The 17,424-nt window shown below is 35.0% G+C and overlaps 1 protein-coding gene across 1 annotated transcript in view; it reads left to right on the plus strand.

Moving 5' to 3' along the window:
* The window catches only part of LOC149804373 (arginase-1-like), a 46,546-nt gene extending 30,104 nt beyond the window's left edge, over nucleotides 1–16,442 (plus strand). Inside the window, exons 2-7 of the mRNA XM_089939513.1 lie at nucleotides 4,397–4,576; nucleotides 5,814–6,079; nucleotides 7,231–7,287; nucleotides 7,579–7,683; nucleotides 10,543–10,679; nucleotides 14,422–16,442. Coding sequence (XP_089795639.1) covers nucleotides 4,397–4,576; nucleotides 5,814–6,079; nucleotides 7,231–7,287; nucleotides 7,579–7,683; nucleotides 10,543–10,679; nucleotides 14,422–14,591 — 915 coding nt within the window. The 3' untranslated portion in view covers nucleotides 14,592–16,442. The remainder of the gene's footprint in view (nucleotides 1–4,396; nucleotides 4,577–5,813; nucleotides 6,080–7,230; nucleotides 7,288–7,578; nucleotides 7,684–10,542; nucleotides 10,680–14,421) is intronic.
* The last annotated feature ends 982 nt before the right edge of the window (nucleotides 16,443–17,424 follow it).

Consider the following 17,424-nt stretch of genomic DNA (forward strand, 5'->3'; position numbering starts at 1 on the left):
TAAGTAATGTTGTTGAGTGAATGTACTATTACAAAACAAACTTTGTATGTCTCTTGTTTGAAAGAATATGCATATATCATCTTCCTAACTAATTCATATGTATGTATACTTATTTCAACATATCAAAAGATTGTTCTGATATCATATCCATACAAACGAGAATACCTTGCCCATTACTTAGGTAGATGATACAAGCTAATAACCGTAACAATAACCTACCTATCAAATCTACTGATCGTTCCGATTCTTCATAGTAATATAACACACTGCATATTACATATATTATTAATACGAGGAAAACTTTTTTTAACTTTAGCCAAAATATAATTGTAAAAGGATTAACTTAAATGAAAGAAAATGCAGGTTACTGAATCCTCGAAAATGAAATGGTATATAGCACAATGATTTAATATAACTCTAAGCAAACAGCACTTGCAGATTTGAAATATACGCTTTGATGTATGCATAAAGCACACACATGCAATAATGAACCAACATATAACTATACATACCAATATAAGCATACAAGCACATAGCTCACAAATGTCACCAACACAGCAAAGTACTTAAATGAAGAAGTCAAACCAACACAGCAATATATATACATAGAATATATACACGACCTTAGCATTTTCAAGCTTCAAATGAACAGGTAGACTGACATCTCCAGTCACAGCGGCACTACAGAACAAACTATCCCATTAGTTATTGGTTAATAAACATCCGTCAGCTGCCCTGACTATCTGATACACATAAATCATGATAGTTTTATCGTTGCCTCTTAAATAATAAAACATACAATCTGATATCTACAGAGGGAGTGCGCTATTGAATACAAAACTTATTCAATATAGAAAACGGAGATGAAAACAGTTAGCATCCGCCAAGTCCAGGAGTTTCTCATTATATATATATATATATATATATATATATATATATATATATATATATATATATATATATATATATATATATATATATATAATAAGGTAATTTTGTACAATGGATGATCGTTTCTGTTATACTCTAATACATGTTCCGGCGCAGAAATAATGAAAATTTGTGACACTTTTTCTGCAATCATATGGATATATATGCATGGCCAATGCGTAAATTCCTACCGATGGACAAAAAGGGTGAATGTATCTCAAGCAGGAGGCCATCTCTTCCAACAATGTGCTGTCTCTGCTGAGAGAAGCCTTGGTGAAGCCAAAATATCAACTTAAGAGTGCAGCACCCGTTCTTCATATTCATCCCCACTCCAGGTCTTTGAGGAATGCCAACATTCTCCTTGCAGCACTACCATCATCCCTTTTCTCGGATATGCAACACCAACGTTTCATTTAATTCCCTGACTAGTAACATCACTTGTCTCAGAAACCATCTCTGAACCCGGATTTTCTCCCCCACTGTAATGAACAGGATTGAAGCCTAGTGAATTCAAGGCCCACACCTAAGCTTGCGGAATCATGAGAAACACTTCCTTTAATTTAGAAAGAAGATGACCAGTGGTCCTCTTGTCGATCCGAGGTGGATGAACACTAACGGTTATTGTAAGATAAGGTCTTTCCTGTACCTTGTCCTCAATCCGACCCCGTCTTTCTGGACAGAAAAATGTCTGATATGGCGTAACGCAGACAAACCGAAGACTCAGTGATGGCTGCCACTCGTTGGATCGACTGGTCTGATTGCTTCTCCAACTCATCTAAATGGAAATGGGTGTAAATGACTGCCAATTGCAGGACGTGATGACCAGAGGGCACAGTAAAACTATCAAAAATTAGATATTTTTTAGAGATCTTAACATAATTTGAGCAGACTTTTGAAGACACTTTATCAGGATGGTCACAATTATGTAATGACAAATTACTGAAATTATATCCTGTGGGATCTTGTGATAATCCTCACTAACTAATGGTTCCAGTTCTGTTCTCTTCATAAGCCCTGAGAAAACTACATTCTAAATCAAAAAATGAGAAAGAGAATAGATACAATTTACGTTGCACCACCTATGAAATTAGTTCATTAATTGAGGATAATGAGGTTTTCTTTGAGGAAATAAAACACTCCATTCAACACACATCACAAAGAACACGTATATTTTTCTCTCTTAATTGTCCGATGTTAACTGTGAAATTTCTTCAGCTGTTTTTCGCAGCCTTCTGTTCTTTGCCAAACTAAACAGGCAGAAGTTAGGTTCGCATACTAAGGCATGTGAACCTGTAGCATGAGCCTCGTCACGTGTATCATCTCTAGACCACATAAATTCCACTTTTCCAAATGTATGTCTGTCTTTGATGCAGGTTGATCTAAAACATTGATTACAAGTTATGTGTGAAAAACAAAAGAATGAACGTTTTTATTAGCATATATGTAACCACAGTGGATTGACGTCAAATGGTATTAACTGTGAACTTTTATAAACATTCCACGAGTTTCAATCCATATCATCCATAGGCAATATTTGTAAAACCCGCAGGAAGATATTAGCTATTTCACGTTGCTGGGATCCGAACATGAAAATACTTATAAGTTTAATCACATCATCAAAGGTACACGGATAAATATAGTTTACTGAAATGCATTCACACTAAAGTCAAGGAAAAATAGGACTAGGTGTTGATAACAAAACACCAGTGGCACAGTGACAGTAAAAATAAAACTTAATAAAAGAATTCCCGCCAACTTGGTATTTATTTCGTACTTTATAACAAAACGTATCGACTGGGATCAACATACAGCGGGATTGAAATTTCGCTCTATCTCATCAGAAAGTTTCCGTTTCCTATTGGTAAGTAAATGAGGTTTCCCAAATCAACTGTTCTTAAATTTGTAGAGTCTACCAGAGTCTGCCAGAGAAGCTCGTTCTTGGTACATATTTTGTAAACAACACTGCTCCATTATTTCATTATTAACATAGGAAAATAATGTGTCCCATCATTACAAACAGATGTGAGAATGCGTTGGTGTAATTCATGTTGACATTGAAGCATATTTGTTTGCAAAAATGAGAAGTAGATGAATTTTTAATTTGCATAGTACATTGGCATCCTTGCTTTTTGAAAGCCACTTCACAAAATTAGTGTTCAAGATACATACATATAATTTGTATATGTATATTCTACGGATTGCTAACAATTTTAATTTAATAATTTATTTCATTGACCCATTTCTATACTTTAAAAATTAAAATCAAGGTTGACTCACTGATATTTTCGTTGTCACAATGTATCATATGATTTTAGAAAGATATCAGAGCAGACGGGAAAGGATGATCATTCATTTGGCAGATATATTAGCAAAATATTAATTCTTAATTTAAAATTGGACTTAAAGAAATTATAAACTACTTTTCGATACAAAACTATTACAGCTAACTTCAGTCTGTGACCTAGGAAAACATAGCCAGGTTTCTAGACTGAGGGCAAATGCATGTTTGTTGTGTCTTTGATTTTACTGCTCGATCCACCATTGGGAATATTATTCGCATATCGAAAGGGAAGGGTTATATCTGAAAGTACTCTGGAGTTCCCAATCCTGTATTTTATATAGTCCCTGCTCAAGATATGCGTCGATACAGTAGTAGCATATGATCCTATACTTTATTTCCTATCTACGCTAATACATGTAAGTGAAACGGTGCCACAAATTAGCACAATGTAGATAATGTATGGATGCAAAATCTTGATAAATATACCAAATTTGTATAACCAGTTACTTGTAAGGATACAGTTTTTTATTATTGCCACTGGAAATGAATTCCTACAAGTCATTCGACATCGTTACCCCATGCTGTAAGGATGCGGGTGTTTATTATTGCCACTGGAAATGTGTTCCTGCAAGTCATTCTATATCGCTACCCGATGCTGTAAGGATACAGGATTGTATTATTGCTACTGGAAATTAATTCCTACAAGTCATTCGATATAATTATCCCATGTATCACCTCATGATAAAGAAACTCATTCTTACTAAAAATGATTATTTTAAAAATGTCGCATAGAAAGCATTCGCAACTGATCAGTGCAGTTTGCTACAAGGTTGCAATAGTAACCTATATACGAAAATCAATTAGCACCTAGTCTGTACATGCAATCATAGTATTACCCAAATGTTAACTTAGATGTAGTAGATGGAAAGAATTACAAAAATTGCTGCTCATATTTTGCACAATATTTATGGTGCAAGAGCGTGTAAATAACTAGACCGTGAAAATGTTTTATTTTCTGGACCTACAAATTCTGCCAAATGTACTCTGCCAAAACAAATCGTTGGCACCATACCGATAGTGATGTTGCTGTCCTAAGCTGCACCTAGAAAATGTCTTAAATTATATACATTGACGTAGATTCAGAAAATGATAATGGTATGTGTCATTTACTTGTACATTTTCCAGCCCCGAAATGGAACAGAGAAAGGACCTGAGGCTCTTCGTGGAGGAGACCTTATCAAAAAGTTACAGAATCAGGGTTGTCTCGTGATTGATCATGGTGACGTAGAAGTGGCTGAGATTGAGAACGATGTCCCAGAATACAAAGCCAAGAACCCTAGAACTGTCGGATACACTTCAAAACGGGTATACGCAGCGACTGGCAATTTCCGAAAAGAAAACATTTAGAAAGTAAAAGTGCTTGAAAATTACGGTATCAAACGATAAAGGAAGTCTTGTTTTAATTTATCTGACAGGAAGCGAGAGAATATTTGATAGTGAAGTGTTTATGTAATGCAAGCTGTATCGCATTGAATGCTATTGTTTACAAACATTTCCTCTATGAAACATGATTCAAAAGTCTGAACGTTCTCATGATTCAAATTAGAGTGACTAGATGCTTCTTGCACATAAAAGATATTTATATATCAATATCGTTAATGAAATTCTAGTTGATGTGTTTAGAGTGTTTTTTTTATTTTACTTATTATTCATGGACCATATTTTGTAGCTTTCCGTACTGGCACGACTCTGCGGCTATAAACTAAGTAACAGAAAAGAACGAAAGCCAAAAAGTTTTGTAAATTTCAACAAATAATTTATTTCCCCCGAATACAAAGTGACGGTTTAAAAAGCACTTATATTATTGTGAATTAAATCCCAAATAGTCTTAAGACTAAAGTTCTATCGCAAGTACGTTTGTATGAAGTTCCAATTGAATTATAGTGGTTTTCCAAATAATTCCCAGTATTGATTGCACTGATGTGCTTGCAGTCTCGAATGTGATAACGATACAACTGCATGGGAGGTGGCGATATCTTCAACAATCTTTTGATATACCACATTCATATAATCCAAAATGTCCTTGCATGGATTCACTATAATTCGAAATTAATTTGTACTCCAAGAATATTACTGAGCACTTTGTAATTATAGTGACTAGTAATTTGAGTAAATAAATCCTTCCAAATTAAAAACTGAACACAACAAGACCGATTCCGCTTCGGATGTTAAGGCAAGAACGCATAATCCTTAAAGTAAACATATTTTGTAGCCTTCCACTTGGTTTAGGTCGCAATTACTGTTTTATACAAATCCTCTGTCAACTTAATATGTTGTTTACAAAATAAATGTCGCTGGTGAGGACACCATTAACTTGATATTGGACAAATGTGAGGTACAAAATACCAAATATACCATATGATCAAATCCAGCAAAGAATAAATATGAAATATACGTAACAGTACATTCATGCAATACGATATTTATGTAGCTGCAAGAAAGAACACAGTGACGAATTGCAAGTGACCGTTTTGCTACTTTTTGTACAGACTAAAAATAAAAATCGCTGCCGGCATTGTCTCTTGCTATTTTGTTCATGTAGATTGCTGACAAAGTAGAGCAGGTTTTACGGTCAGGGGAGAAGTGTCTTGCTCTAGGTGGTGACCACAGCATGGCAATCGGAAGTATCGCTGGACATGCGCGTGTAGAGCCGAACCTAGTAGTGCTCTGGATCGACGCTCACTCCGATATCAACACGCCATTGACGTCTGAAACCGGAAACATCCATGGTATGCCACTTTCCTTCCTCGTACGTGAACTGGACCCTCATGTTCCTAAACTACCAGGCTTTGAATGGCTGTCGCCTTGGTAAGTAAGATGATTATACTCGTAAAATGAGTACTTGCGTTCGTGTGCGTGTAGACACAAAGACACAGTGATCACATTAAAGAGTGCTCCCAAAACACACTTATTTCGACTGCAAGAACAAACTTAAAGACCTAATAATGTTTCCTACCTTAAATATTCTCAGCACGTTTTTTTCTCTCCGTGTTTTCTAATTTCATGGTGTTTGTGTTTGTATTCATATCATTATATATGTTTATTATCTTATAGGTTCTGTCTAATGTTGTAAAGCGCTTAGAGCTTCTAAAGATTAGGCGCTATACAAAGTCCTCATCATTATTATTATTATAATATATATATATATATATATATATATATATATATATATATATATATATATATATATATATATATATATATATATATATATATCCAGTAAGAAGCAAGCGTCAGAAGAGTTTGTGATACCGTTAGACATTAGGTTTTCACGAAGGTGAATGTGCTCTACAATGAATAATCCACTTAAATGCGTGGATATAAAACACATTAAAACATTTATATATAATTTTAAAATACTGATTCAAAGCAAAATGTTCTAACAGAAGGAGCGTTTACTTGTTGTTCTCAGTTGTAACGTAGCCCAATTAACGAAACGTTTCGAAATAATGTCATGCTTAAGTTTGGTGAAATATTTTAAAACCTACTGTGGAAACATTTTCAGATGCGATCACATGCGATAAGAAATGAAAAAATAATTTTCTTTCTTCCTGATCCAAAGAAGATTTTTCCTAAAATTCGCACGTGCCGTATTGTATCACATCTCCAAGACGACACAAAGTGACAGTACGCACACGAAGGAACAAAATGCAAGTCAGACACGATCAGTTGGCTTGGTCTCCTCGACTGTTTTATTGTTACATGTTGCTTACCTTGCTGTTACGTGTTGGCTGCAAAGCCTGTATTCTTTAGATAGTTTGTTATAAATGTGTTTCATTTAAATGTAATGTTCCGCATGTCTTGGTGTAATTTGAAACCGGAGAGGGGTACATGCTACTCCCCAAATGTTTTTATCCGCCATAAATTATGCGATGCTAAAACCATGATAATGTTCTAAATCCGTCTTTCCCCTTTCCATTCAACTGGATCATCTACCATCTTGGATATTTTATTTTCAGTATCACAGCGAAAGACGTCGCCTACATCGGGCTGAGAGATGTGGATCCTGGCGAGAGGCAAGTACCATACGTAACGTACAACCCGAACATGTTGACTTCAAGGAAATTCAAAATAAGTGCATTATGAAAAGAAAAAATTACAAGTTAAAATAACTTAAACTGACACACGACAGCAACTACCCGATTCACCATAAACTTATGTTTTGCTATTTGTTTTTAATGTTGAGTATAGCTATTTAAATATGTTAGATTGAAATATTGTCAGGTTGATCAGAGGAAACAGCTCATACTTTGATAAAGCTCCGGTTTTATAACTTTTCTCTGCAAATATTATTTTTCTAATTTTAGGAAAATCATCGAGAAATTGGGTATTGCAGCCTTTTCCATGCAAGACGTGGACCAATATGGCATCGGTGATGTAGTCAAGAGGGCATTGCTAGCATTGGACCCTTAGTACGTTGATGATTTTCATGAAATAAAAAAGCACGAAACATGGTCAATATTCAACCGGAAGACCTATATTAGTGTCTTCTTAGGTAGCACGTGATCATGAAAACTGTGAGGATTTTATGTTATGTCTTCCTTATAATAATAAGTAACTATGAGCTTTACAGAGTAGCGGCGACGACACTGAGTTTTTAGAATACTCCTATCGGTGGTAGCACACAAAATTACTGTAGCATAGTGTGGCCCTGTGCCTGCTGCTTAACAAAACTGGGCGCTGAAGTTACCATACATCGGCACAATATAAATTGTTTTTCCCGTTTTTTTATCGCTATCAGGACAATGCAATTATATATATATATATATATATATATATATATATATATATATATATATATATATTAATTAGATTATGTTAAACCATAAATAAGTACCAACGATATATTTTCTGTAACTCAACAATGGGATCTATGAGAGTAAAATCTAAAGAAAACAATATATTTTGTATAAAAGTACCTTAAGTCGAACTGCCCATTTCCTGCGAATCTAAACTCACGGTAATTTTTACGATTAGAGGATGAGGTATCAGTAAGATATAATCAACTTAAATTTTATGACACGGTGTTTTTCAGGATCAGAGAATAAGGTAGGCCGATAAATCAGCCCTTCATCCGTGATGATATACGTTTTCGGGTGAGGGGCTTATATCACATATTCATTAAAAGCTGCAATTATCTGCATTCAAATTTGGCTGCACACATCGATGTGTATTTTATACACTTACTGGTATTTATCGTGGCTGTGCAGCTACCTTCGGCTGAAGGGTTATTTTAATGACATGTAGATTATATTTCCTGAGCAAATTATATGTTTGGTGACTTGTAAATTCAGCTGGAATAGCACAACCATCTGTCCTGTGGCCATTTTGAATTTCGCGCTTGATATGGCAGTTACCAATTGCCGGTATGTGTCTAAAGTGTACGCGGTTTTGTCCGGGATGATTTACATGCAGCGAAACTGCATATTTAATGAACAGGTGACAGCAGACCCACAACATCGTCCATCAGTATCAACACAGATTTGTGGGTTTGATTTATTGGACTAAGGATAAGGTACCAGTAAGATATACTCAACTTAAACTTTATAGTACGGTGTTTTTCACGATTAGAGGATGAGGTTCCAGCAAGATATAGTCAACTTAAACTTTATTGCACGGTGTTTTTAACGATTAAAGAATGAGGTACCATTAAGATATGGTGAATTTAACTTTTATAACACGCTGTTTCTCACGATTAGAGGATAAGGTACCAGTAAGAAACAGTCAACTTAAACTTTATAGTACGGTATTTTTCACGATTTCGAGGAAGAGATACCAGTAAAATATAGTCAACTTAAACTTTATAGCACGGTGTATTTCGCAATTAGAGGATAAGGTACCAGTAAGATATAGTGAATTTGAATTGTATAAGCATCTGATAGAGGAGCATGTTTAAACTTAGATTAAATATTTCTGTTTCACTATGAAGTGAAAGTTTTATCTAGCTGTATCATCCATGTATCTCCCAAATTTAACAGACTGTGTCAACAATTGTTGCATGCTTATCACACTATATTGTTTTGAAGACCGTTTTGAAGGCCGTCACTGTGTACCTTAACATCATTTCTGGTTGATGGTTTGTTTTGATGTCGGGGATATCTTTCCAGAACAGCGAACAACGTATCAACTGCCCCTTACAGTATATTCATATATTTTAATAGGTAATGTTGCATGGTTCCTCAGTACTGTTGGAGACAATTAAAAGAAGACAAAGAAGCATTGCAAGTTCATCACACTGTGTGCATTGCAAGTGCTTCACATTGAATTCATTGCAAGTGCTTCACACTGAGTATATTTTATGGATTACAAAGTATAAGTGTCATTCTTATTAATTTATGACAATTTTTTTAAGTCTATAAAAGCCAAATAAACTAAGATTAGAATACATTTAAGTTTAAACTTACCTTTCTGTAGATTTAATTTTCTTTCGTTTATTAACAAATTCATCACAGTATAAAAATGCCGCTTGCATTTAACGACACATTTTTTAGACATGTCCAAATGTGGTAATATTACCCTAACGTTCTATAGGATACTCAAGGATATGTGACTGTGCAACATTTGCACAACACTTTACCATTTGTTGACACTGATTTGTTTCGGTGCTTTCTGCTTAAGCAGTCTAAACAGAAACTCATATCCTGTCTGTATAAACTTTTTACATGTATTAAGAATATCAGCATCTATATTGAAGACATACGACGTTAGATAAATTCAAAACGTGACCTTAGCGTAAACTCCACTGTTCACGATTCTGTTTTTGCTGCAACCGACAAAGTCATATACATGTCTCGCATTCACAGGAGAGAAAAAGTGCTTAAATTCACATTCATTGCAAGTTATATCCTGATTTACTCTGAAAAATATATCACCGATTTAAATTTCTGTACAGCCCTTGGTAGCATCACACTTTATTCTTTTAAGCATTGCATATGTGCGATTACTGTGGAATCCAGAACACTTAAGTAGATTAGTCAGGAACTTGAAGATTCCAACCCCACTTTTCAATGTAAGCATAAAGTCAGCTGTTATACTATACCAAATTCAATTTGTAATACCACTGGTAGGGACATCTCCAAATTTATAGAACTTTAATCCACTACTTGAATATCACAACTCGTTTGTTATCGAAACTGTATGCATTATCAAAGTTTCTTTATCGTCCTTCAAAGTCATGGAAATAGGGGAAAACCCACCTATATAGACAGAACTATCTAAATTAATACTGTGTTCACAAAGGACTCGCTTTGTGTTTTATATATTATTTTCAGTGGAAATCGTCCTATTCACCTTGGTTTTGACGTTGACGGTATGGATCCGTCCCTGACCCCGAGCACTGGTACACCAGTACTTGGTGGTCTTTCTCTCCGAGAAACCTACTACATAGCAGAGACAGTCGCTAGAACAGGTATTTATCAATCAATCTATTCTATGAACAGCAAAAATAATACTAATACAAATCTTTAACTTATAGGCCGATAATAATCTTATATAAATGGTTGCAATAAAAAAAGCGATGAATATATAATAAATATAAAGACGATCATGACAAACATTTCGATGTCAATGGCAATTCTACCATTGTCAAAATGCATCATCATCATCATCATCATCACCCAACCCTTACATGAGAAAATTGAGGCGACAGTCATAATGAACCAGTTCCAGTTATTTAAGCTCTTTGATATAAGCCATATAGCAATGACAACACCAAGGAATAAAGATACACACAGAAGTATATACTTCAGGTTTTGTATTTAAAAACTTAACAAGGGAAGTATATCATACAGCTGACACTGTGAACAAGACAGAGTAAAATATATCAAAGAAGAAAAAAACAGCACTATATTACGATAAACTAGGTAATAGGGAAACAAAAATAACAATTAAATGCAGCATCAACCAGGTTTAACAAATGAAAAGACAGACTGCAAACCAGTTGTTTCAATCAAACGAACCGCCCATGTGTATTCAGGGCTTTAAGGTGAAAGCACGGTTGATCCCAATGGCATTCCTAGGAAGCAACAAACCAAGAAGTTCTTTAGTGGGATAAAATGCAGACTAACCAACCATAAAAACAATGCAGAGTTGCAGCAAAAATTCCAAAAGGAATTTGATGATGTGACGTATCTAGATGATATAATTGTAACGATATAACCTATTAGAAAGCATGTACACTAATGTCCAATTGAAAGGCCGCATGACCGAATAACGTGCATAGATTCTGGCTTCGTCAAGCTTACTAACAGTGTGCCAGTGTGAATAAAAAAACTGGTCGAACTGACCTAAACATGGAAGACAATGCGAAAGGACCAAATGACACAAAAATACACCGTATGCAGAGCACGCCTGACAAACGTATGGAAGTTGCTAAACGGGGATGATCATGCGATCATGAGGAACAGATAGTTCAGTTTCCTTGCATAATAAATAACAGATGACTAAATAATGCTGTTCCGGGACTGTAGGAAGCAGAATAAAGAGACTATGTGTGTAAAGGAGTTTCTGCCTAAACCCAAAGATGCAACACCTAACCACATTCGTGGATCCTGAAACGCGTTCACCGTTCAGAAACCAAGTTCAAAAAATTGCGAGAGTCAACAGAAAGAACAATATAATCATATTATGTAATAACAATCTGACCCTAAGCGTGATAATGTGAATACTAAAAGAAGAAAGAAATGCATTTGGTGAACTACGAGAGTAATAAACTCACAATTTAATGGTGCCACCAAAGTCAAGAACAGTAACTCCCAGATTTTATAAGAGATACAGCTAGAATCGGGAAGGTGACCAAGAAAGAGCAAGTAAACGTACACAGAAAACATAAACCTAATGTCTATTTTTGGTACAAGGCACATCAACAGCAGATATCTCCAGACCGTACCTTCCAAGTAAGATAGACGGAAGGAGTATGGTAAATTTGAAGACTGTCCTGTTTATAAAAAAGTAGCATAGCTAATTATTTGAGAGCAAGCGATACACATATCAACAGCCACAGTAACAAAGAAAAGCGGGAAGAATACAGAAAATCTAAGCTGGACGAAGAGGGAAGGGAATGCGCAGGCAGTTTACGCGGTGTACACAAAAGACAGTGCTTATATTTTGATGTTGCCACAATTAACTGTGATACAGAAGATAGAAATACTGCTAATGGCAGTAAAAGAGGAAGCCCTCATGTTTAGCGATCTACAAGAAAATACACACGGTCAGGACGTTATCTCCTGAATGCTGAATATGAAAAATTAAAGACGAAAATGTCAATTACCTGAACATTCTGTGCAGCAGTCCAGTCCAGGCTGGAAATAAATGACGCCAAGACAAACAAGACTTAGCTATAAACTATAATTTGAAGTAATTTATGAGGCACCGTAGCGCACAAAAGCTGGTCCAGTGAGAAATTTGCAGCTGAAATTTCGATGTTGTATGTCGAGAAATCTAATATCACATGTTGAGTCAACTTGCATGTCCTTAACGTTTCATTTTCTATATCGAGATCTTAGATTTTATGTTTAATTATACAGTGCTGGCTTAAATTTTTATTTCCTATATCGACGTTTTACAGTGTATATTTTGAATTACACAGCGGTTGTTGAAATTTCAATAGCATATGTTGAGAATTCCTAATTCACATGTATTATTCACCTGTTTGCGATGAAAGTTTCATTTCATATGGCGAGTATTTAGATTTCGTCTGTTGAATATCACAGCAACAAAAACAGCTCCCTTGTTTAAAAATAATGCAGTTCCTTCACGAGCGACCTCGAGCGAAGAAATTCATAGTAATTATCGATCTGTGAATGGTAACTTTCAAACTGTAAAGGTATGAAAATGTAATGGCGCCTCATAATTGAATACACGAATGATATACCTTCATACTCTGTATTATTTGGAATTGTTAAAGTGGACATTGTATAATGTTACGTAAAACACCAGCACATCATTTCACCATATAAAAATAAAAATTCTGACAAGCACAATAAAATGTCTAATCACCGCTGTGTACTTAAACAGATACAATCTGAAAACAACATACGAAATGGAACGTTCAGCACAATCAATGAGATTCAAGATGTTAAATTGAAACTCTGGCAGCAAATTTCAACAACCGCCGTGTAATTCAGAAGATACAATCTAAAAACTCGACATTGGACATCCAATTGTCAACCCGCGCTGTGTAATTTAACAGATGAAATTTAAATATTCAACATGTGAAATTGAACTTTCAAAATAAACTCTTTGAACTAAACTACGTAAATTAGGAATTATCGACGATGTCATTGAAATTTCAACCACCACCGTGTAATTCAAACGACACAATCTAAAACCTCGACATAGAAAATATAACTTTCAACCACTACTGTTTAATTCAACAGATACCATCTAAAATATCAACCTAGAAAATGGAACTTTAAGGACAAACATTTTTGATACAACACGTGAAATTGGAATTCTGGACATATGACATTAAAATTTCAACGGCAACGTTCTGATTGGACCATCTTTTGTCCGCTATGGCGCCTCATAGTATGTGATAAAGTCCGTAGCAACGTGTTGAAATCTTGTTGCAGAGAAGTTTGTCGAGAACGCCAAGACCCGAAATCTAACGTGACTTACACATTTAGAATGACCTTATGATATCTAACAGAAAGGCGTGCACATCACTGGTAGGCAAAGAAGTGCACGTACATAACTTTACAATACCAGTAATGTCTAATTTATGGGTAAAGTGCAGGAGAAAATAACCAAGCACATCTGCCTCGCCAGAGAATTGTTACAAATTTGGAAAGTTAGAAGATCGATGATAACAAGTGTAGTTTGTACACTGCAAGTAATACCACAAAAATCCTCACACCCTGTTTTTTGCACACTGAGCATATCGCTAATACCCGACCAACTCCAAATGGCGGCACTCCCAGCGATGGTCTAGATATTTACGAGATTGAGAAATGGGGTAAGTTTTCTTATGCCGGAATTAAGTTCTATAACAAAGTAACTTCTATCCAAATCTGCTAAGAATGCAATACTACTATTACTACTACTGCTGCTGCTGCTGCTACTACTACTACTACTACTACTAATAATAATAATAATAATAATAATAATAATAATATTAATTTTTATTTGTCTTATAATTTCGTATTCCATAGGGAGATTGTCCATGGTTGATGTCGCAGAAGTTAACCCTCTCCTTGGCGATGAAAAGGATAAAAAACTGACCGTGGACATGACTATCAGTGTCATTCAGCATTTCTTTGGCCGTCGACGTGAGGGTTGCTATCCTCATGGATACGAAATCCCATCGCCTCTCACCACTTAGACAGAGTAGACTGGGATATTGTGCCTTCCAATTTTAAGCTTGTATAATTTTGTACTTATCTTTGTTTGGAAGGGTTCCATTTCCTGTGGGATGGGTCGATTTATTTAAATATAGTTTTATAGTTTTGGTTGTGTTTGCAATTGTCTCAATTTATATATGCAGAGCTTTCAATTTAATCCGCACTATATAGCCACAAATGTGCTGACTTACTTTCATTGCCTTTTGAAGACTTATTCTCCGAGATTTTTTTAGAGCATAACCTTTAAATGGTACCGTGTGGCCACTATTGCGGCGACGTGCCGTTCGACCTTAGAGGGGCTTGCATAAATCAACCGGGTTTAATTTTCAAAGCAAGCTCACTTGCACACAGCAAGTTATTTCCTCTTTCAGGACTTCAGCAATCCTTAAATTGAGACTTGAATTGGTTACAATTTAGTGACTTGCTTTTTAATTCAAAATCGTCTGATAACACAGGAGGTCCGATTAGAAATTATGGCAGTTATATTAATTACTTGTATGTCAAGAACCTATCTATATTTCAAAACATATAAACAAAAACTCTGAATGAGACAAATTAACGATACATTCAAATCCTAATATGTTTTAGTGTTTAGTAAAAACAAGACTAAAGTAAACAAGAAATGACGTGTCTTGTTATGAGGCTGCTGTTTTATTACATGTCATAATAACCAACAGTCTCAACAACTTTCATTAAACAACACTAATGATAACAACAATTCTCAAGCAAATTTCGATAATATTACCAGGGGATACATTATGTGGGTAGTTTATGATGTCTGTGATATTGATTTTCTTTGTCCATAACTATTCTAAATATTTATTTTACCGAGATAAATGTCTACTTTGAAATATGATTATATATGAAATTATTCGTTTTTTTTTTCTACCATGCCAAATTAAAGAATAAAATCTCGCATTTATATACTGGAATCCAACAGTAAGAACGAGTCAAACGATCTTGCATTTTATTTTACTTATAGATTTAACAAAATTTCTGGATTGTAGTGATTTGCTCCGCAGTATGTTAATGCTTGTTGATAAGCTAAAGGTGTTAGTCGTATAATTAAATATTCAACAGAACATACTATTTTATGTTTACCATGGGACTGGATTGTGTATGATAATAAATATTTTATTTCTCCCTTCTGTAACATGGGATACATCTCAGAATGTATGTACTTTTTATGAGACTCTCGTGAAGTATTTTAACTAAAGGACTTGATTGTGTATCTCAGATACGAGGTTTAACTGTAATTATCTCATTATGGTTTGTTTTTGGATGATGCAGTTGGAATCCATTACATAATATATTATGTTTTATATATTGATTTGAAGATTTATCTTGACCAGTAAGATTTTTGACAAAGATAATGCAAATTATTGTATTGCAAGAGTGCAACCTTGTTTACTGCAAGTCTGATTACTCCTGCGATAACATCTGGGAAGTAATCCTTTATATTGTTGTATTCAGATTTTGATTTTGGTGAATTATATATTGTTTTCTGGAAATACAATGTGCTCTATACAATATTTTTTTGGAAAGAGACATTAACTGGAAATTACAGTGAATTTAAACAAGGAAATATTGGATTATATTACTGTGATTCAATAAAAGACTGTTCGCTCATCTACGCGTTACAGGCCATCATAGGCACATCAACACTTTCAGCGTTGTATTTATTTTGGAATGCCACTGAAGTTTATTTAGAACTTTGTTCATTAGAACATGTGTTAGTAATTCTATGAATATTTCGGAATTCGCAATACCGTTCGTTTCTTTGCCTTTTCACTTAGTGTTCAAGAATAATAAAAAAGTTTAATGGTACAAAACGTGTTGGTTTTTGGTCTTTTCTATTACTTATTTTAAGACCATATAGTCATAAAATTTTGGTACTACAACAATTGGACTATTCCGGACATATATCTATATAATCCTCTCCTAATAACTCTACAACTAACCGTTACCTATATCCACAAGTACATAGTTTGTTTTCAAAATTCTATAAATTAAAGGAAACAGTTAGATTGGCACAAGTCGACAACCTTTCCTATATTTGGGAAATAAAATCAAAATTTCAAATCTGGACTGCTTTGAGCCCCCTTGAGACGACTAAGCGCCTTCTTCTGCCGTTTTCATCATTTTCCCCGTCCGGACAAGTGTAATTAATAAAGCGTCCAATTTGGCGAATAATTAACTAGTACACGGTGCGAACTTTAACCGGTCGTACATTGCCGGATGGCCGAACACAAACTAAATACAAATGAGACAGTCAGTCGTACCATTCATCGTCGACTCGTGCCAGTAAGAAGAATGGAAAACCAGCACTGTAAAGTGGGTAACTGATGGAGGCTATCAGCTTGATGTGACGATTTCGGAGTTGCTATACATTCATCAGATAGGTGATGTTGGAGGAATTGGAAAAAAATCAAGAGGACGTATGCGGACGAAAGAAGGCTGAATGAACAGAAAACGAAGGAGAGGCAATTTGATCACTTGAAAATATAGATACTAATCTTATTTGCGAGAAGATTATGTTTAATGTTTTGTCTGTATGTATTTATATATGTTTATATTGTCGACACCCAAAACCTAAAACTCTTTTTACCTTTTTTCATGTTATGTGATAGTGTGCTTGTATGTAGGGGTGTAGTAGTGGTGCGAGAAACACAGTCTACCCTTGTGTGTGATGGTATGTTAGTATGTCTGTTTGAAAGTATGTATATCAACAAATCCAACCCTTTTTGTTGGATGGTAGGGATTTGTGTTTGGATAGTATTGCAAAAATCAGGTGCTTTATGGTATGGCGCGTGT

Source organism: Sinohyriopsis cumingii, chromosome 2 (genome assembly GCF_028554795.1).
Source record: "Sinohyriopsis cumingii isolate HCF-2022 chromosome 2, ASM2855479v2, whole genome shotgun sequence".
Taxonomy (NCBI): domain Eukaryota; kingdom Metazoa; phylum Mollusca; class Bivalvia; order Unionida; family Unionidae; genus Sinohyriopsis; species Sinohyriopsis cumingii.